Raw genomic sequence first — 20,449 nt, forward strand, 5'->3', positions numbered from 1 at the left:
AAGTTTTACATAGTGTTTTTATTTTAAAGAAAGTAAAAAAAAAATAGTTAAATGTAAGCCCTATGACCCCGTGATTTCACTCCTTGGAATCTACCCGAGAGAAACGAAAACATATGTCCACACAAACACACGCACAGGCCTGTCCAGAGGGCATTATTCCTAAGAAGCCCAAATGAGAAACAACTCAAGTGTGTGCCCACGGGTGCACGGTCAAACAGTGTGGTATGGGTCCATCCGGCGGGGTTCCGTGGAACAAAGATCAAAGCACTGACACGGGCGATGGCGTGGCTGGACCGTGAAAACGTGGGAAGTGTAAGTAGCCACACTCAAAAGACGGCATACTACATGAGTCCATTTCTACGCAGTTTCCAGAAACAACACATTTATAGGGTTTAGGAAACAGATCAGTGGTTGCCGAGGGCTGGGAGTGGGAGCCGGGGTTAACTGTAAAGGGACACAATGGAACGTTGTCAGGTGACGACAACATTCTGAAACAGGATTATGACTGTCCCACCACTTGGTAAGTTTACTAAAATCACTGAGTTGTGTATTTTCGGCGGTGACTTTTAAGGCATGCATAGTGTGCCCCAGTAAAGCTGCTATAAAAAAACAAAAACCTGCTGCCAAACCATTCTTCTATCCATGGCTAAGAAATAATGCACGAGGGGAAATGCGGGTGACAGTCCCCGGCAGAGTGTAGGTTCGTTGCAGTAACATATCCGGTGGGACCTTCCCTATGGTCACTTTTGGAGCCCATCCAGTTCTAAAATCTAGCAGAATTCAGCTTTCACTGGGCATCACTATCTTAAGAGTAATATCCTAGTATCATCTAATATCCTAATCCTACTATCATACTAATATCATCACCACTTTACAGCTGAGAAAACAGGATCAGAAAAGGAAGGAAGCTCACTCGAGGACCCACAGCTACCAAGTGAGAGAGATGGGACTGGAACCCAGGTCTTCCATGATTCTGGAATCTGGGTTCTTTGCCCCTTGCCCCCTATCCCTGCCCCGCCCCCGGATACCCCTTTTACCCCCAGCTATCCATTCCCCAATGATTCTTTGGGCTCTGAGAGAAACGCACAGCACTGCTTGGGCAAAGCTGAGCAAAGGAAGCCAAGCTTCCTTATGTCTCTGTACTAAATACTACCCTTCATTCAGGTCATTGGCCCCAGGGATCCCAGGAGCCCCCCCCCCCCCCCACCGCCAACCACTATGCAAGAAAGGCCCTGATCGACGTAAGCTGCACATTTGGGTCAAGCAACACCAAGCAGGTACTAGCATCAGTTTCTGTCTGGAGTACATAGTACCTAAATAAAACCTGTCTGGGGTGTCCCGGGGTCCAGCAAAGATGAGCCAACAACCAAGGATAGAGATGACCCAAGATGCAGCCCAGATGAATTTCTCCCTTGAGCTTTTCATCAGAGCTGCGAGTTTCCAGGGAGCGGTGCATGCAGGGGCCTGACAGTGCCGCCCCGTCTGCCCCGCACAGGACCTGGCAGGAGCTGGCAGTGGCCTCCTGACCTCCAGTTCATGGCAGATAGAGCTCATTGTTCTCCTCCCCCTCCGTGCAGCAGAGGAAGCCCTCTGCTGCTCCACTTCTCCCAGGCTGAGGCCTGGGGGGCCCAGGCAGCAGTTTGAGTTTTTTCCAAAGGCTGTGTGGCAAGATGGAGGCGGCCTGGGAGTACTCATGTCCCTGGAGGGCGTGGGCCCCGCGCACCCCGAGGCCACGGGCGCAGCAAGACAGAGCATCTCCTCTCCCCATGCCCCTTCCACCCAGGCACTCCGACCTCCTCTGCTACTCAGACAAGCCAGGTGCCTGTCCTCCTGCTGGTTTTGCAAGTACTGACCTCTCTCGCTGGGACACTGTTCCCTAGTTACTTGACTTGCCCCTACTCCTCCCCCTGTATCTTCTCTAGGTCTTTGCTCAAATGTCACCTTCTCTGTGAGGCTTCCTCTAACCAACCCACTTAAAAATTGTAACCCCTAAAAAAAAAAATAAAAAAAAAATTGTAACCCCTGACCTAGCACGTCCCTTCCCTGCTCCAGCTTTGTTTTTCTCCAGGGCACCCTTACCACCTAACACGCTGTGTGTTTGACCCATTTGTCCGTCCCTCCCCCGATCCCCACCCTGCCCGATGTGAGTGCTAGGAAGGGAGTTCAGCTTGTCTAGTGTTCTCTCCGCCATGCCTAAAACAGAGCCGGGCACGTACAGAGCAGCAATCCATATCTCACAAGGGAGGAAGCTTCCCCACCACCGCCCGGCCTATGAACGGCATCTCTGCAACTAATGCCCAAAGCCAAAGTCACCACGGGAGACTGTCAGAGACCAGCTGGGAGGTCTCGAGCCCACTCAGAGGTGACATGAGCCAGCCTAGGAGAAGTGGCTGAGGGGCCAGTCAACATGCCACACAAAGGAGGTGGCAGCACTGAGACCCGTCCCGTGCCTCCCCGACACGCCTGCGGAAAACCACAGTGCGGGTACCTGTAGCCGCGGGTCCATTCGGTCATACCTCCTGAGCCCTCTTCCGGGGAGGCCCTCTGAAGTCTGGGCTGGGCGGCACCGCTGGATGAAACATAAGGAAGGTAGCTCAGGGGTCGGGTAAGAACCAGGTGGACATAAGTTCTGAGACACCTTGTCAATGCCCAGGAGCTCTCGAGGCACGGCTCTCGAAGGCTTTGGAACGGATGAAGCCCAGACAGGTGAGAGGACACTTGGCCATCCGCAGCCTGAACCTGACTCTTGGTCAGGCTTAGAGTATAAGACTTTGAGCTGCTCCTCATCCCGGTCTGCAGGCTTCATCCTTACCTCCCTGGGGCCAGGACTCTGGAGCTCAGCCATGCTGGAGGCTTTGTACCCTCTGCTCTATGGTCACTCCATGCAAAGGAGGGATGCCTGGCCTGGGAGGTGGAGGGCGGTGGCAGGCAGTTTCTCCCAGTACACTGCTAATTCCGCCCGCCATACACTAGGTTACTTGCCCCAGCTGAAGGCAGCAGAAGGTTCCTTTTAACAAATGTTAAAAGCACAGTGGCGTCAGATACCTTGGTCTTGAGTTCCAGCTCCGCCCCTAAGTAGCTGGATAATCTTGGGCAATCTCTATACCTTTCTGAGCCTCAGTTTCCTTATCTGTAAAATGGGATAACAGTGTTTCACTGGGTGGTTGTGAGGAGTTAGTGGGATCATGCATATGTGCAGAGCCCAGTGCCTGGCCTGTGGTGAGGGCTCAGGCCACAGGAGACCTTGTTGCTGTCGCTCTCATAAAATAAAGGGAGGAGGGAAGTCAACCCCTAGCCAGGCTCAGGCTCAGGCTGACCGCAGCCCTCCCAAGTTTATCAGCGTCCCAAAGCAGCTAAACTGTCAGGTAGTTAAGGTACGAGAAATATCTTTCTCCTTCGGATTTCAGAACGGTACACAAGAAAAACCAAAGTGGGCGGACACTTCTCAGTGACCATGGGAATTATTCCAAAGGGGGGACCATCAGGGCTAAGAGTGTGACTCTAGAAAAGTAGGAAAAGGGGGCCCAGCGCCACTAAATCCCTTAGTTTATAATTAACAGCCGCACAGTCTCTTTGGTGTTCTGGAGCCCTCCTGGCTCACTGGGGAAGGGCACTAGTAGTCATACAAAAATAACCCCCCAGTGGGTTTTTGAAGTGTTGAGCCTCTTTGTTTTACTGAATTTTAATGAAGGGCTTTCCAGGCAGGATAAGAGCAGCTCTCAGCTCTCCCCATGGCTGCTCCATGACCACGGAGTGGGGCTCGGTCCACAGCTGCCAGCCTGGGTGGGCTGGACCCAAAGTGGCATCTAGGAGAGGCGGCAGGGAGAGTCCCTGTCCTCAGATGACAGGTCTTGGGGGAGAAAGCGAGAAAAACAAAAACAAAAGATGTCTCTGTTTCGAAAGAAGGTTGGGCTCTGTTCCAGATACTGGCACAGTTTGGAAACAGGCAGTGATGCTGCTTGGGGGAGCAACAGGGACAGGCAGCTACGTCTCTGAAAGGTCAGAGGGAGTCCCAGGCTCCCCAGGAGAGTGCTTTTGTGGAACACTCGGGGCTGCCAAGCTGGGCCCTGCTGACCAGAACCTGCAGCGAACCTGGGGCGGAAGGGAAGGACACGCCTTGGGAGCCCCAGGCATGGGCTGTGAGAAGAAAGGAGAAGGGGGCGGGTGCTGTCAGAAAAGGCCCCCAGACTTTGCTGTGAGGAACGGGTCACCTTATCACACCCACTCCTTGCTGTCTCCTCAGTGAAGCCGCCTGCCACCGTGAAGGAAACGGGGCAGCTTCGCTGACGTAAGCGACACCCCGCCAGGCCCTCCTCGGACCCCGGCAGCTAGCAGCTGGCAACCTCCCGGACCCCTGCGTCCAGGTGCTCACAAGGAGACGGATGCTCCAGGCAAACGCTGTGGCCCCTGTGGAGCAAACGGCGTCCAAGAGCAGCGCCGCTCGTCTCCCCGAGCCAAGCTTTCCCTCACGCTCTTCAACGGCCGGCAGCGCACCTGTCAGACTCTTTCAAAGCTGCCCTCCTTCACTCGTGATGGATCCTTCCAAGAGGCTGCTGGAAAGAAATGGAAGAGATGGCCACAGAATAAAGTAACTTATGATGATGGAATGATCCCAGGTGGTCTACTGAAAATAAGCATTTTTATTACAAAATACTGCATAGCAAAATTCTAAGCTGCTTGCAAGCTTCTCTAGGTTTAGGTTTCTGGCCTTTTTTTCAAGTCCAAAGCAGAAATGACTCTGTGCGGGGAGAGCAGGCTGTTGACCCCCCAGGGCTCAGGGATGCGCGGGCTGTCCCACGGGCTCGTCCTTCTCTGCCTGCAGCAGGTCCCACTCGGTGAGGAGCTCGGAGGACACCTCGGTGTACAGACGGTCCCAGTCCCAGCTGACGTCATCCTGCCAGGAGAGGTATCACTGGGTCACAGGAAGGAGGCCTTTTCCCTCTGTCACAGCCGACCTCCCCTGCACTCCTCACCCCACCCCACTGCCCCATGGGCCACAGGAAGGCTGCGCTCATGCTGGGGAGCCAGCTGGCCGAAGGAAGGACGCAGCCTGGAGAAAGAGATCCTGTGGTTACTTACCTCTCGGACTTCATGCTCTGGTGCAAGGACTTTGGTGAGGAGCTTCAGGTCGATCTCTCCATCCTGTGAATGCAAACAAACAAACACGTACACCAGCTTGTGCACCCCAGGGGACCTCCGGACAACCATCTCTTGCTAAGTGGGTCAGGGTGTGCGTGGTGGGGCTTCCCAATCCAGACCTGCAGAAACGTCCTAAAGAGTAAAAATGTGAGGGGACCGCACAGCCACCGAGGGAGGCGGGACCACCACAACCTCCTGCAGGCTGGGCATTCTTTGCAGGAAGGTCAGCACCAAGAGGGCAGAGCGTGACAGCGGCAGATCTATCCAGCCACAGTGTCTACTGATGCCAGTGGGCAGCCGTGGAGGCAGGTGGGAGCCAGGCCCCAGGAGACACTGGGGTAGGCTGGGGCTAGGGACGCCGGATACTCGAGGACGATGGCCCCGCCAGGCGGCCTCAGAGCCCCGTGGAGGAGATGCTGCCTGGAGCCTGCCCTCTGGGGGAAAACTGGTCCACTCACCAAGGTCTGGAAGGCTGAGTACTTCATGAGGTCATTGTCAAGGTCACGGTAGGTCATCACCCGGTTTACCTGGACGCTGTACGGAAGAGAGAAGGTGAGGCGGAGCCCCAGGCAGGACCAGATCCAGGAGAGCCGCGGAGCCACCATCCCCAGAGCCTTCTAGGTAGCTGGGAAGGACCAAAATGGTAGGACTATGCCTAGCAAAACGGGAACCCATCACCAGAAATTCCCGATCTCCATTCAGGGGGCAGCACCACTGTACATGGGGTTTGGAATGTATGAATTCACATGTTCTCTGCCTCCCGCTAACTTCATGCTCAGTGTACCTGGGAGGGGCGGCGACCTGCAAAGCAAAGTCTTCTTCCTGTACTTCTTCCAGATCCGGAATAACAGGGATGTCTGCAAAGAGAAGAGAAGCAAGAGGTCAGCAGGACAGACAGGGAGGGGCCTGGCCCACTTCTCACCTTACTTATCGCCTTCAATGAGCCAGGTGTGGGGCTGCGGGCTGGGAGTAGAATGGGCACTTGGACATAGTCTCTGGCCTCCAGGGGTTCCCAGGCTTGGGCTGTGTGGTCCTGAAGCACAAAGTCAAAGGCAGACTTCAGAATCCCAGGCCCTACCCCAGCACCTGCTGGAGGAGAATCTCCTGGGCGGGGCTCAGGATTTTGTATTTTTTCCCAAGATTTCTTTGGTGATCCTGATGTATTCTCCAGGTCAGGAGCCCTTGGAGTGGCTCTTCCAAGGAGAGATGTAAAGAAAGGAGAAGAGAGTCCCAGACTGTGCTCAGGGAAGTCTGTGTTGGAGGAGCCGGTGAATGAGCCCGGCCTGGCCAGAGACAGAGGAACGTGCAGTGACATGACATGGACGTCACTATGAACGATTGCCTCATGACCAAGGTCCACACGTGCATTAGCTCATCGGAATTCTTATCATCATCATAGCCATCAGGGCCCTGAGCCTGACTCTGAAGGACACTTTACACCTAAGGATAAGACCAGGCTCCCCAGCGGAGTCCCCGGGCGTCTCCACTTGCCAGGTCTGGTAGAATCAACAATGCCGACTCTAAAGATGACACTTCTCTTGTGGAGTCACAGAGATCTCTCCCTCCTTCAAACCCTCTATATGAGGCAGACATGCAGACACAGGAGGACACACAAGGCCACTTCTCTCATCAGACGAACAAAGTCATGCGACCCGAGAAGCCAAGAGAGAGCAATGTAATGGTGAAGACTTGCTGGAAAGAGCCTGTCTTGTCACGGGACCACCTAACCCCCTAAAGTAGCACTTCCTTTTCCAAGTGAGCATCACTGGCTAGACGCGGGGTTTTGTTTGCTTTAACCAGTTGGAGTTAAGAAAGAGAAGGGGCCGGGGAAAAAGGCCATGTGGAGAGATAGAATCCTAGAATTCTCAATCCAACTGCAAAGAATAAAGGGGGGAAACACCACAGAGAGGACAGAATGGTGAAGAAACCCTTCATTTTTGCTTCCATGGATTGAATTCAATTTTATTTTTAAGAAGAGATGCAGCATCGTTCCAAGAACATCTGGGAAGACCCTTGCCACTTTTGGGCTCTTCGTTCTTTAGGCTTTGCCATGGCTCTAGGCCAGCTAAGGCCGAGTATAGAAATGTCAAGGTCGAGCCTGGGCTTTGGTCGTTGCTTCTGATGAGGGAGTTACAGATACTGAACCTGGAAAGAGAGGGAGGAAGTGCATGGGGGAGAGACAGAGACACAGAAAACAAGACCGAGAGAGAAAGAGGGTGGTTAATAAATAATAAAAATATAAATAATAAAAATAAATAAATAAAAATAAAAATGAATAAATTAATAAAAGTGAATAAAAAGAGGTTTAGAAAAGAAATGGCTGATAGGGGAGATAGAGAACACACACAGGCCATCCCCAAAATAATGAACCACGTTCAGCCAGTCCCCTGTCCAGAGAGCAGCTGTGCAGAATTCAGAGTCTCTCTCTCCGTCCTGCTGGGGAATTAGAGAAGGAGTTCTCTAAGATTCTATCTCTTATGCTAATCGGAATTTAGCTTTCTCATTCACTCTAGCTCTGCGTGATTAATACCGTCCATGGTGAGAGCTGCTGACCGGACCGTCCCTGAGCCGGGGCCGAGCGGAGCTCCCAGGCTGCAGAGACAGCGCGGAGCCTGTGGCCGGGCAGGGAGAAAGCTGGCTGTGCCCCACGCCATCAGCAAGGTGACAGTTTTGGAAGGAGCCAGTTAGCGGCTCCTGTCTCTCCTCGGGTGTGGAGTCCAGCCTGAGATGAATATTCAGAAGGTGGTAAGAGGAGGCCCCATGCTGGGTTTAGGGCTCAGGACGGGGTCTTCCCAAAGTCCCCTTTCCCTCCACAGCACTAGCATTTGGGGCCTGTCAACTCTGCCCAGAGTCTCCCAGCTCTGAGCAACTGCACTTCTGCCCAATGTCCACTCGGACTCCCCGTGGCCTTCCCTCTTCAGCCCCACCCCCCTCCTCCAAATGCGCACAAAGGAGTGTGGGACTGGCCCATCTGTGACAGATCAGAGGTCAGCCCGGGCCTTGGCAAAGGGGCCTCTCAGAGCGGCACTGCTGAGGCTGGCCGCACAGTGGGATTTCTCTCTAATTGGAAGCCTGGTGCCCAACAGAACCCGGTGAACCGCCTGAGTGGGACAGAGCCAGCGATGACAGCCAGGCCGAGGCGAGCTGGAACATTCCGGTGCAGTGACAGCTTGAGCCATCGCAGCAGAGTGGGGCCGTCCAACTCCCGGCCCCCATGGAACAGGTGGCCGAGGAGCGGGTTTGGGGCAAACTTCAAAGAACTTCACAATTTCACAGTTCCTGGTTTCCTACCACGGACAAGGGCTTCCGTACATGTAATTTGTTCTTGGAAATTTTCGTCTTGCCTCTCTCCACCTTCCCCTCGACACACACACACACACACACACACACACACACATACACCCATGAACAAACCTAGAAAAAGAAAACGGACCTGAGAAATCTGCTTCACCAGACTATCTACATGGACATCTCAGTTACCGCTGCTTGACCAGCATTGTCTGGACCAGGGACCCAGGCTGATTCAGGATGTCAGACTGAACTCTCAGAAGTGACTAACACAACACTTCTTTGTCAACTGTGCTCAGATTAAAAAATAAAATAAAATAAAATAAAATAAAATAAAATAGCATGTGATTTTTAACAGCCAGGAAGAGGAATACAGGGGTCTGCTCTCGCTGAAAAGCTACCACTATTAAAAAAAATAATAATAATAGTTCCAGGAACTTCATTCTCATTTTGTTCGTGCTACCAAGAGGAAGAACAGGAACAGAAACAGTGAGTAGGTTAATTATATAGGCAGGACGCCCATGCCACGGTTAAGGGCACAGGCTCGGGAGACAGGGAGGCTGGCTTTCAATCCTGGCTTCCCCTTTACTAGCTGGGTGACTTTAGCCTCTCTGTGCCTCAGCTGCTTCATCTGTAAAACGGGGATCATAATTACACCCACCTCACATGGTCACCGTAGGTATGAAATGCAATCGTCTTTATAAAATTTTATTTATAAAATACTCATCACTGTGTTTAGGGCATAATTAACAGATAAAGTGTTGAGCCTGGGAGAAACTATATGGCTCTACTTTCATCTTCTCCTTTAGTCTCGCCCATTTTGCAGGCGAGAACAGTGAGGCTCAGCAGAGGAGGCAGCTTCATGACCTGAGATCATCGATAACGGACAGTGCCAGGTTTCCAGCTCGGTCCTACCATAACCCATGAGCTCATCCTCTACCCACTGTGCTTCCTTCGCAGAGGGATGAGCCTGGACAGCTGTTACTCTGTCTGAGACTCAGTGTTCCCAGTTCTGGGTACTTCTCTTGATTCCAATCACCACAAATCACTGAAATACCCTCCCTCCCCCTCTGCCCCCACTTGCTACTTCCCTCCAGCAAGGCCACATGGAACAGAATGGAAAGAGTGCACTGATGCCAGAGCCCCGTTGCCCATGTCTTACTCACCCAGCCTCCTGGAGGTGACGGAGGACCTCAAACAGTCTCAGGAAAGGGGAGAAAGGCGGGAGGGCTAGGATGCCTCCAGGGCCACGGGCGTGGGTGCCCCCCTTCTCCATCTCAGCCCCGCAGGCAGGCAGCACCTCCTCACCCAGTCCGCCCCCACCCCTCCCGGGTGCCACCACATGCTTCTATCCTTCCCAGCTCTGACCCCTTCAGCTCCACGGGTTTGCTTTGCTCTCTGCACTTCCTGCCTCTTCTGTTAGCCGTCTCTCCTGCTGGCTCAACCTGCCTTTCTGCCCTGTTTGTCAGCCGGTTAACCACACGGTGGGGAAACCGCATTTGCTCGCTTGTCCATTCATTCACCCGGCCCTTCCTTCAAGGAGCGCTGACGGAACGTCGCTATCTGCAGGTGCGAAGCTCGTGGGGCCAGTGACAACAGCCCCAGGAAACACAGTCCCTGTCTTCACGGAGCACCAGAAAAAAACAGGGCTGAAACAACTAATTGTCTTATGTTCCAAAGGTAAAATATCGTATGTGATCATAATTTAGATGCTACAGAAAAGTTTAAAGTGAAAAATTTCCTCGTCTTCTATGAGCCCCAGTCTGTCTCCCTAGAGGTGCTATTAACAATTTCTCCTATATATTTACTGAAAAGAACGCATGCCTACCGCAGCACGGGTGTCCTTTAAAGGATGTCAGCAAAGGGGATCGCTTTACGCATATAATCTTCTGCAACTTGCTTTCTCTTTCCTCATCAGTACACTGACAGATCTCACTCTTTTAAATGACCTAGTATTCTGTTGAACTGGTGCCTCCTAATGCATTTGGTCCGGTTCACAGAAGACCTCATTTAGAACTTTGGATTGGTGGGGAGGGGAGTTGGGAAAGGTCTCTGAATTAGGGACGATATAGCTCAAAGCCAAAGGATAGACAGGATTAAACCAGGCAGGGATGGCCTTTGCAAAGGCACTGTGAGTTAAGAAGTAACTTGCAACACTGCAGAAACTGGAGAAAGGCCAGTGGGGATGGCAAAGGGGCCCTGGGGGAGAGCGGCATGGGGTGAGGCAGGAGAGAGCGCGCCTGATGCCAGGTGAGGAAGGCCCCGCATCAAGCAGCCAGGAAACATGGACTGGGTGCTTGCTCTACACAAGACCTCTTCTGGGCGCTTCAGGAAGAAGGTCCTTGGTGCAATGGAAGAAGGTCCATTGATGACGCATGGCAACATTGCAAAGGGAGGGACTACACATAAAGAAATAGTAATAATAAAAACAGAATCAGGAAAATGTACGTCCCTTCCTTTGTGAATCACCTTGGAATCCAACAGGTAGAATCCAGAGCTTTCTACTTTGGCTTTCCATTATACTTTATTTAGGGCCACGGGGTTGACCTCACCACCTTGTAGCAGGTAGAGTAAGTGAAATTTGCCCTACGTCTGTCCCCTAGATGGTGAACTAGCTGAGGGCGAAAAGCACATTCCAGTCACTGTCTTCCCAAGGACCATCAAACCAAAGAACAGCTAAACAGAACTCAATTGACAGATGCCCCTCAAATCTGAAAGTCCCGGGACGCCTGGGTTAAGCCACTCGCTGCCTTCAGCTCAGGTCATGATCCCAGGGTCCTGGGATCGAGCCCCGCATCGGGCTCCTCACTCAGCAGAGAGCCTGCCTCTCTCTCCGCCTCTGCCTGCCTCTCTGCCTGCTTGTGTGCTTTCTCTCTCTCTTTCTGACAAATAAATAAATGAAATCTTTAAAAAAAAAAATCTCGAAGTCCCACGCAGGGAAGGGCCACGCCCATCTTCTCTGTATCGTTCCAATTATAGTGTAAGCGCTACCGAGCCTTAAAAGTTGCCTGAGTAGGATTCATTTAATAAACAACCAAGCACAATCCTTGGGTAATGCCTGGATTTGATAAATCTAAGCAAAGGTTTTGCCTCACTTGACAGCTGCAAGGCCTAGCTGGGAAGGGCCTGGGCATACTCAAGAAACAACGGATGAGCGAGCACAAAGTTACAGGGGAGGAGTCATTCAAATTCGGTCCATATGGACCACTGGACTTCCATCCTGAGGCTGGGTCACACTGCTCTTCCCCAACCTCCCAGTGTTTCTTTCTTCTCGGGATTTCTGGAGTGCCCTCTCCTGTATCACTCCACGTCTGGAAGCCCCCAGTAAAGGCTTATTAATACACAACAACAGTAAGAACTCACTTCCAAGAGAGAGACTGCCAAATGGGAAACTCATGATGCCAGAGTGCTAGTTTGCCAACAGATCTGCCCCAGCAAACCGACTAGCAGACGAAACCACAGAATGAAGGGGTACGGATATAAATAACGGAAACACGTGGGAACACTTGTAGGATCGATTACAACTGCTTTCAAAGATGTGAGAAGCTGCCATTTACCCTGAAATACATTGGTTATGGATAATATCATCATACACGCACACTAAAAAGCTAACTATCCAGTAAAGTCACAGAGGGCTCCTTTTCAGCCCCTGTGGCCTGACAGTAAGAAGCCAGCCTGCCTCTTCCAATAAAGTGGGCTCCAGATCTCCGTGATGATTCGGAGATAGCCCGCATTCAAACCCACATGTTGTTGGCCTGTTTTGGTACAACTGGAAAAGAAAGTGATTTTTTAAGACCGGACTCAGCATGCAGGGTACACCTGAGTACACCCTGAGTGTGACTCAGGCTCTTTACCTGGAGCATAACTCTGAGTTCTTCAAGAAGGAGAGAACAAAGGAGGCCCCCTAATCTGGACCCTGTGTCCCCCAGGAGCCTTGCCTCTCTGTGTCCCTTGAGGGTCTACTCTTTGCTGACTTTCTTGGTTAGGGATTTCTGACTGGGATTTCCTGGTTGTAACCACAAGGGTTTCCGGAGAGCTACAGCAAGTCTCTTCTATACTCTAGCACTTTCTCGCCTTGACACCTTAGTAAAGGATACAAGCATTTGGCCTACCTGCCAGGTTCGTCTGTGTTCCTTCTGATGACCTCCGTCCCTCTCACTTCGTCCTCTAACTAAGCTCCCCAGGGCAAAGTCCCTGCTTGGTTACAGGCACTCTCTTCCCAGAGCTGCTTTCCTCCACAGTGCCCTTTCCCACTTACAAAGCATCCATGGGCTCTTAACGGCCCACATCCACCATCCATAGCCAAGTTCAATAACCAATCCACATGAAAGGGATCTAGACATACCGCTTAAGGACATCGCAGGAAGAGTGGTCCACACAGCCCCTAATTCTGTGCCTAAAGTCAAAAGACCTCAGCAGAGCTCGAAAGCGAAACAATGTCCACGTTTTTGGGAGATGGCAACTTTAGACCAGAGATCATTATGATTTTTCTCTGCAGCTGCAAAACTTTGTTTTACTGAATGCTGTTACCTTCTGCATCACGTATGGGGAATTTTAAACAGGCAAATGGAAGAAGGTCTGATTGAAGATGAAGTTAAGTGAAAGAAATTGGTCTCATTTAGCACATGACAGGATTCATCTGTGTTCCCAAGTCCACTGAGGTGGCATCATGGGCGTTCCATATTCATGAGCTGCTGCGACACTGTGTCCCCTCATTTACAAAGAGCCGTGTTCAGCAAATTCTGTCCCTGTGGACACACCGTGCATTTCATGGTCTTGTCAGAGAGACATCAAACGCTCCAGTAACCAAATACCAGAAAATGGCTTTAATTAGTGGATCTCAATCGTATAAATAATTTTTTTTCTAAGTGAAAAAATGGAGAATTTTTGAAAAGAGAGAAGAAAAGGGGAAAGCAGTAGGCAACAGGCTTCAAACACCCGAAGGAACAAGAGAAAGAGCCGGTCTCAGAGGAGCTCCTGAGCACGCCTGGGCCCCGCAACCATCCGTCCCCCGCACTCCCCAAGTCAGGGTTCGAGGGGCAAAAACACATCTGCAGGTCCCTGGCAGGTCAGCTCTGTGAAGACTTTTCCCCTGTGACTTCACCTGATCGAAACCGGGTCCCGCCCGGACTCGCTACTGGCAGGGGAGGAGAGAGGCAGCGGACACGGCAGCAGGGGGAAAGGGGTCTGGAAACTGGGATCCTGGCTAGAGACCCACACCGCAAACGCTGAGGAACAGGCACGGCGGAGCCAGTGTCTACTCTGGAGCAGTGCACGAGCAGGTCCCCGAGGAAGCGTGTGACAGAGCCGAAAGAAAAGGTACCCCGTCCTGGGGTGCCAGCTTGGTGGGGTGGGGGGCTGGGGTGGAGGGATGTTCATCTGTGTCCCGCAGGCTGAAATGCCTACGTGTTCCTGCCCAACTGCATCTCTCTAAATGTTGCCAGGAAGATCACAGACCTTAAGATCGGAATAGCTGATTGTTCCTCACGGTCCTGCAAGCCGTGGTGACTCTCATGGCTGACGACGGCTTGACGAGGAAGGTTTGGACTGACTGAGTTTCTGGGATCAGCCGGGCCTCCGTACGCTGTGGTGCTGGCTGGACTACGAGCAGAGAAGGGGCTTCGCTAAGAGTGGCAATCCAGCTCATGGTAGATTATGGTGTGTGACAGTCTGACCTCCTCATATGACCCCGAGAGGGATGTTAGGACGTATCTGAAGGAGCCAGGAACGCACACCCCAGAATGAGATTTTTCCACATCTCCTCACCCAAGGGCACCGAGTGCTTGGAAGAATCATCATCAGCAACGCGAATGGTCCTCAATCAGGACTGAGCCTTTGGAGCAATTCACAGGTGGCGCTCACAAGAGACCAGCACGGCCCAACAAGGGTTCTCTACGGAGAAAGATCCCATTCAGCCCAGGAGCCCGATACTGGGAGAACCCCACTGCCACCTGCCGAGGTGGCCTCTAGGGAATGTCACACATGGGCTGGTGGCGGTTGAAGGAAATGAACAAGGAACAGGAATGCTCTCTACCACTCGAACAGCTCTCAGAGCTTGCTGGGGGTTCCAGCTTTGATCTGCACAGATGTGTTAAGGACAAGGAGGGGTAAAGGACTTTAAAAGTGATGAGCAAAAAGCGGCTGGAAGGAATGGAGACTGAGGAACTTTCCACTCTCTTCAATAAGGCCCAAGATGAGCGAGACAGCATTAACGTGACACGGAGCGCCTTCCTCGAGCCGCCCGTGGAAGCGCGGATGTAAGAAACCAGGCATATCTGATTCTATTTCATCCTCTTCGTGTTACACTGAAAAAAAAACAAGACAAACTACACCGCTTTTATTCTAAATCCTTAGGTTTTGTATTTTTCCTTATATATATTTATTAAAAAAATGCTACTTTGATCGGTGCCACCCGTGACACTCCCACATACAGAACGCTTCTGAGCGGTTCTCCCCGCGCAAGGCCACTGCTGGTGACAGCCAGCTGGTTTTGATCACAGCCATTCCGAATCGGATTTTCATAAGATAGATGAGGAGTCTTAGTGCTGCTCTCGCTCTTATCAGATGAGAAACAGAGGGGGAGGGGGAGAACGGGTCCTGAGGGAACAGCGCAACAATCAAGGGCTGTGTGGTTCTTTCTCTGTCCCTCCGCTGCTGCAATTTTCAAAGGCGTTTGCCTCGGGCACTTTTAAATGATGGTGTCTCAATTCTGTAATCATCTTTCAAGAGCTTTCTCTTAAAGGGTCTTTTTGGTAAACCTAGTCGGTCAACCACACTTATGGACTCAGGAATCACATTTCCAGTCTGTGTCCTCCTGTGTGTATATATAGACAAGAACACACGCACATACACACACATGCACACACGGACTCCACATCTGTGAACTTTTGGAAAACTGGGAGACCCTAATGCTGGAGAGGAAGATCGACCATGTGGCCACACCAAGTTCCTCTCTTGCTAGGGTAAGACAGTCCCCGTCACTTCGCCCCTCGATTTCCACTAGACCTAACCCTTCTTTAGAAACGAATTTCCCTGTGTGATGTGTCAGAAGGAAAAGAATTCTCCAAGTGATGGCTAAGAGGTGCACCGAGTCCAACCTCCAAGCACCGGCTGTCCCTTCCTATCTCACCTCAGTGACACACCTGGCTGTCAGACTTCAAACCTGGCCACCCCCTTGGGAGAGGAGTCTCCCGCTATCCCTGGGCACAACGGGCTGTGTGTTTGCTTACAGACACTATTTGGAACAACTCCACGACTCTGTCTTCTTACTCGCAGAGAACAGAGTGCCTATGCGTACAGTCTCCCTCTTTTCAAAGAGGCATCCTAGAAAACGGAGCCCCTATTTCTTTCTAGGCAGATAAAACCCCAAGTCACCTACCAGCTCCCTGGGGGAAGTGGTTTTCACCAAGGCGGGCCTGTCTGCTGCGTGCAGGGCCCTGATTCCTCACTCGTCCACTCCCTTCACGCCTGTGGGACAGACCCGCGCCTCTCCCACCTCTCCCGGAATGCTGGAACACTCTTCCAATGGTCTTGTGAAACTAAATGGGATTAGTTCTGCCCTATCCTGAGCCTGTGTTCTGCATTCACCCAGGATGGAACCCACGGAGTTATAGAATAAATACCCTGATCTCTAGAACGATTTCAGGGAGATTTAGGTCTCTTTTACTTTTGTCAGTGCTTAATGTTGGATGATTTATTGTTAATCACATACCTCCAAGCTGACGATAGCATGACAGAATGCTGACGGAGCAGTCTGTGTGTGTGTATGTGTTCCTGGATGAAGGGGACTACAATCTGCCTCATTTAAAACAGGTGTGCACTGGGGCACCTGGGTGGCTCAGTGGGCTAAGCCTCTGTCTTCGGCTCGTGTCATGATCTCAGGGTCCTGGGATCGAGCCCCACATAGGCTCTCTGCTCAGTGGGGAGCCTGCTTCCTCCTCTCTCTCTGCCTGCCTCTCTGCCTACTTGTGGTCTCTCTCTGTCAAATAAGTAAATAAAATCTTAAAAAACAAAACAAAACAGGTGTGCACTCACGGCACCTGGCTTTTGTTTGCATTCCCCATTCTGCCTCTTCAGATAGGGACACACAAGTAAGCTGTGCACACAAACAAAGCAAATGGAATCCAGAAAGGTTCGTGATGATACGTTTGGCAAGTCTGGCATGACCAGAGATTTCAAGGCACCACTAGTGGGGTAAAGCACTGAGTCCCGGCTCTGCCAACAGAGCAACAGATCTGGTCGAGATGTTGGGCTATGCCTTACAGCTGGACTGGGGCAGGGCGGGGGAGTAAGGTAGAACATGACTGAGCTGACAAAGCACAACTAAAATCTGCTCAAAGCCCAACTCAGCTCTCAAAAGCCCCCCTGACATTCTGCCTTTTGGGAAGGCCAGAAGAATGCAGCCAAGCCAGTCTCTCCCATAGTTGCTGAGTTAAATAATTCTAAGTATCTCTCCTTTCCATCGACTCTTACATATCTAATCTTTCATGGCGTATACTTTGCCTAGGGTAGGGTCATGGGACCTTGAATCACCTCCTGCAAAAAACTAAGTAAATAACAGCTGTGGCTGCATTAAAGAAACTTCTGGCAAGTTCCAGGTCCCTTCCTTGGTGTCTCCCGAACTCTGGGGATCCCAGATCTGCCCTCAATTTGCTGAACTTACACAATCACTTGTCAATTCTGGTCCCAAGTCTCCTTATCATCAAATAAGCTCTACTCTATGAAAATCTTATTCTGGAGTGTCCATTAGAATGTATCTCATGATGTATTAAAAAAAAATTTAAAAACCACCCCTTCTGTCACATTTGCTCACAGCAGTGTCTTCCCAAATATTCCAGCCATAGTTATGGCCTACGGCTAGAGCACGCCAAATCTCTTGTTTAGTCGCTGTAATAAAAATTCTTTTCCTCCAGTGTAATTAACGTGCACAGATTCCACCTGTGGCTCCATGATGACTCCAGCTCACACCGCCACCCAGCTCAACCCCTTTCCCCAGCCCCTCTCCCACCCCCCCGTGGGGGCTCTTCCATGTCCTGGGCATGCCTGCAGTGCCAATCCTTCTCCTGGGCTGTGCCTCAGAGGGGCAGGCCGTGGGAGAGCTACCAGCACGGCCCTTCAGGCCCAGCTGGACGCCTGTGGGGCCTTGGTTCTCACCAACTTCCCAAACTGCCCAGCCTCACGCTGCTCCCTGCGTCAGCCCAGTGACACTCCCTCCTCGTACCCTGAGGTAGGCTCTCCTCTCCAGAAGACTCGGCAGAGGCACCAGACACCATCCTCTAACAGCCATCTTCACGGCTTTGCTAGAAAGCCAAGCATAACGAGAGAGAGGGGAACGGTCATACCTGAGGATTCTGCCTCCCGTCACGGGCCTGGTCTCTTCGGCTTTTGCCTGTCAGCTGGGGGATGGCCGCAGGTGAGACCTGACAGAGAGGGCCGGCAGAGCCCAGGACAGGGCTGGTCTGAGAACGGGGTAGGAAGAGGCCTAGAAAAATGACGGGAGTCCAGCTTCCTCAATAAGCAGGGTTGAAAACCCCTGCGGATGCCTTCACAAGGAGGAGGGCCGTGGCAGCAGAGTGCTCGGGAGTCACAGGGACGTCTAAATTCCAGCTGTGCTGGAGCGACCAGCTCGATGTTTAGGAATATGGCATGCAGGTCGTTAAACATAAGCATCATCAGCGACTAAGTTTAGGAATATGGCATGCAGGTCGTTAAACATAAGCATCATCAGCGACTAAGTTATGTACTCTTCGAGCTAGAGACATTGTATTCAAAACACAGGCAATAGGGGGTATAGCTCAGTGGTAGAGCATTTGACTGCAAAACACAGGCAATAAATTGTTGAAACTGAGCAGTTCCTAAATTTTATACTTTATTTTACCCATGCTCTTGCAATTCTTTACCTCTATTGTGCCTGTGTGGCAGAAATCTGATACGCTGGTGAGCTCCCGGCCATCTCTTCCCGGCCCTGTGATGAGCCCGGAAAATCTCTTCCCGGATCAGTGATGTCCTGGTGGGAGCCCGAGACCACTGGCAAACATGACCAATGAGACTCGTTTCCCCTGGGGAGCCGGTTGTTGGACATTCACCAGGACATCCCTGCCTCTTCGCCATGTGACTTCCCTTCACAAGGCTTCAATTTCCTCCTTTCCACAGGGGTGATCATCACAGTGTCTCCTCCAAGAACTGCTGGGAGGGTTACTGCAGGTGACGCGGTGCAGGGGCCTGGCTCACACTGAACACAAACATTAACTGTCAATACCGTTTCCTACAAGAATGACTTCTTTCTCCAATCTGTCACCCAGCATCTTGTAAGCAGAACAAAGCACAGATACAAGAGATAGGACAGCTAACCCCTGCACCAGCAAGTCCCAACCCATCCCACCTCTCTCCTGGGCTGGATATGTAACAGCTGCCAGTCGTGTATGTGTTGGGGGAGGGCGGGAAGGCATGGGTTTAGAAAGACCTTAGCATCCACTCCTAGTGACTCTCCAAATGATTTTTTTTTTTTTTTAAAGTAGGCTCCATCCCTAGTGTGGGGCCCAATGCAGTGCCTGAACTCATGACCCTGAGATCAAGACCTGAGCTGTGATCAGACGCTTAACTGACTGAGCCACCCAAGTGCCCCAAAACAGACTGATTTTAAGGAACATTATTTAATCAAAAAATTAGTGCTGGTTAGAATAGTTTAAAAAGATTAGGGAGGCAAAGGAAAACTAGGCTTGGGGACAATCTAAGAAGTCAAGTCCCATATACCGAACGCCGACTTAATGGAACATTCTTACGAAGCGAGAGAAAGGAACTGGGATGTCAGGGTTCCAATTTATCCGTACTTAAAGAATTTTTTCCACTTTCTCTTTCTCCCCATTAAAGCTGTTTAAGCTCAGAGTGACTTCACAGTTTGCAGGATAAGGGAGGGAGGGCATGGTGGGAAGATTAAGCACGGAATGAAAAAGAGCCCAAAAGAGAGTTAGAAAGCCCAGAGCCGGTGATGCCCAGGCAGAGGGGAGGGGAGCGACAGCCCTCTACAGATGGCATTTTTCTAATTCCACTGACAGCCCAGCATCTCGCATCTCATCCAGCCTCATTGCTTGGCTGTTTTCAGCCACTTTTACCTATTTTCCCTGTTGACATGGATAGAAAATTGAGCAATTACCCTTAAACTCAGAGCTCTCAGATCATCCAGATTGCTACACTTACAGAATTAAGTCCCCAATTGCCCGTGGCTAGAAGTGGCTCAACTCAGCTGGTCCTTTAGGAATTAAGCACTTTTTGGCTGGCCATAAGGATTTATTATTCCTAAGGTTTTGAGGTATTCGATTCTGTCAAAACTGGGCCTGAGTTGCAAAGAGCACAGCCCTCTCTGGTGGGGATGGGATGCCCAGGAGGGGCAGAGAGCGGCCGGGAAGAGAGGGTGAGCACTGCACCCATGGTCCTGTGGCACGTCAAAATGCAATGGTTAAATATGGTCAAATGCAAGAAAGAGCCAATCCTTTTTTTTTTTTTTTAAGCTTCCGTTTTCAGAGACTTTCTACTTTTGAATGACATCTTTGGGGCTCACAAGTCCTTTCCTAACTTGAATTTCACTCTCAGATGAACTATTTGAAAGGCAAGTCCGTATCTAACTGTGTTTCCAGAAGTTGTATCAACCTGAATACTAGTCATCTTTCTTTTTAAAGATTTTTTTTTTTTTTTTTTTTTTGTCAGAGAGAGGGAGAGAGGGATCACAGGCAGGCAGAGTGGCAGGCAGAGTCAGAGGGAGAAGCAGGCTCCCCGCCGAGCAAGGAGCCCGATGTGGGACTCGATCCCAGGACGTTGGGATCATGACCCGAGCCGAAGGCAGCCGCCCAACCAACTGAGCCACCCAGGCGTCCCACTAGTCATCTTTCTTAAAGACAGGGAAGTGCTCTTCTCCCATTTGTGTGCTTCTCAAAGCTCATCTCAAAGCTTCACGTTTTATCCAGAGTTCACTTCCTGAGAGCTGGACTTGAGAGCTGGAAGAGGCCACACAGGACTGGAAACACTC

General features: G+C 51.2%; 1 protein-coding gene across 2 annotated transcripts in view; it reads right to left on the reverse strand.

Annotated features, from left to right (window-relative positions):
• Nucleotides 1-4,622: 4,622 nt before the first annotated feature.
• The window catches only part of IFT43 (intraflagellar transport 43), an 81,204-nt gene continuing 65,377 nt past the window's right edge, over nucleotides 4,623-20,449 (reverse strand). For both annotated transcript variants that reach the window (XM_046009014.1, XM_046009015.1), the window contains exons 6-9: nucleotides 5,924-5,996; nucleotides 5,598-5,673; nucleotides 5,080-5,142; nucleotides 4,623-4,894 (exon numbers count right to left, since the gene is read on the reverse strand). In XM_046009014.1, coding sequence (XP_045864970.1) covers nucleotides 4,775-4,894; nucleotides 5,080-5,142; nucleotides 5,598-5,673; nucleotides 5,924-5,996 — 332 coding nt within the window. In that variant the 3' untranslated portion in view covers nucleotides 4,623-4,774. The remainder of the gene's footprint in view (nucleotides 4,895-5,079; nucleotides 5,143-5,597; nucleotides 5,674-5,923; nucleotides 5,997-20,449) is intronic.

This window comes from Meles meles, chromosome 6, assembly GCF_922984935.1.
Source record: "Meles meles chromosome 6, mMelMel3.1 paternal haplotype, whole genome shotgun sequence".
Lineage (NCBI taxonomy): Eukaryota > Metazoa > Chordata > Mammalia > Carnivora > Mustelidae > Meles > Meles meles.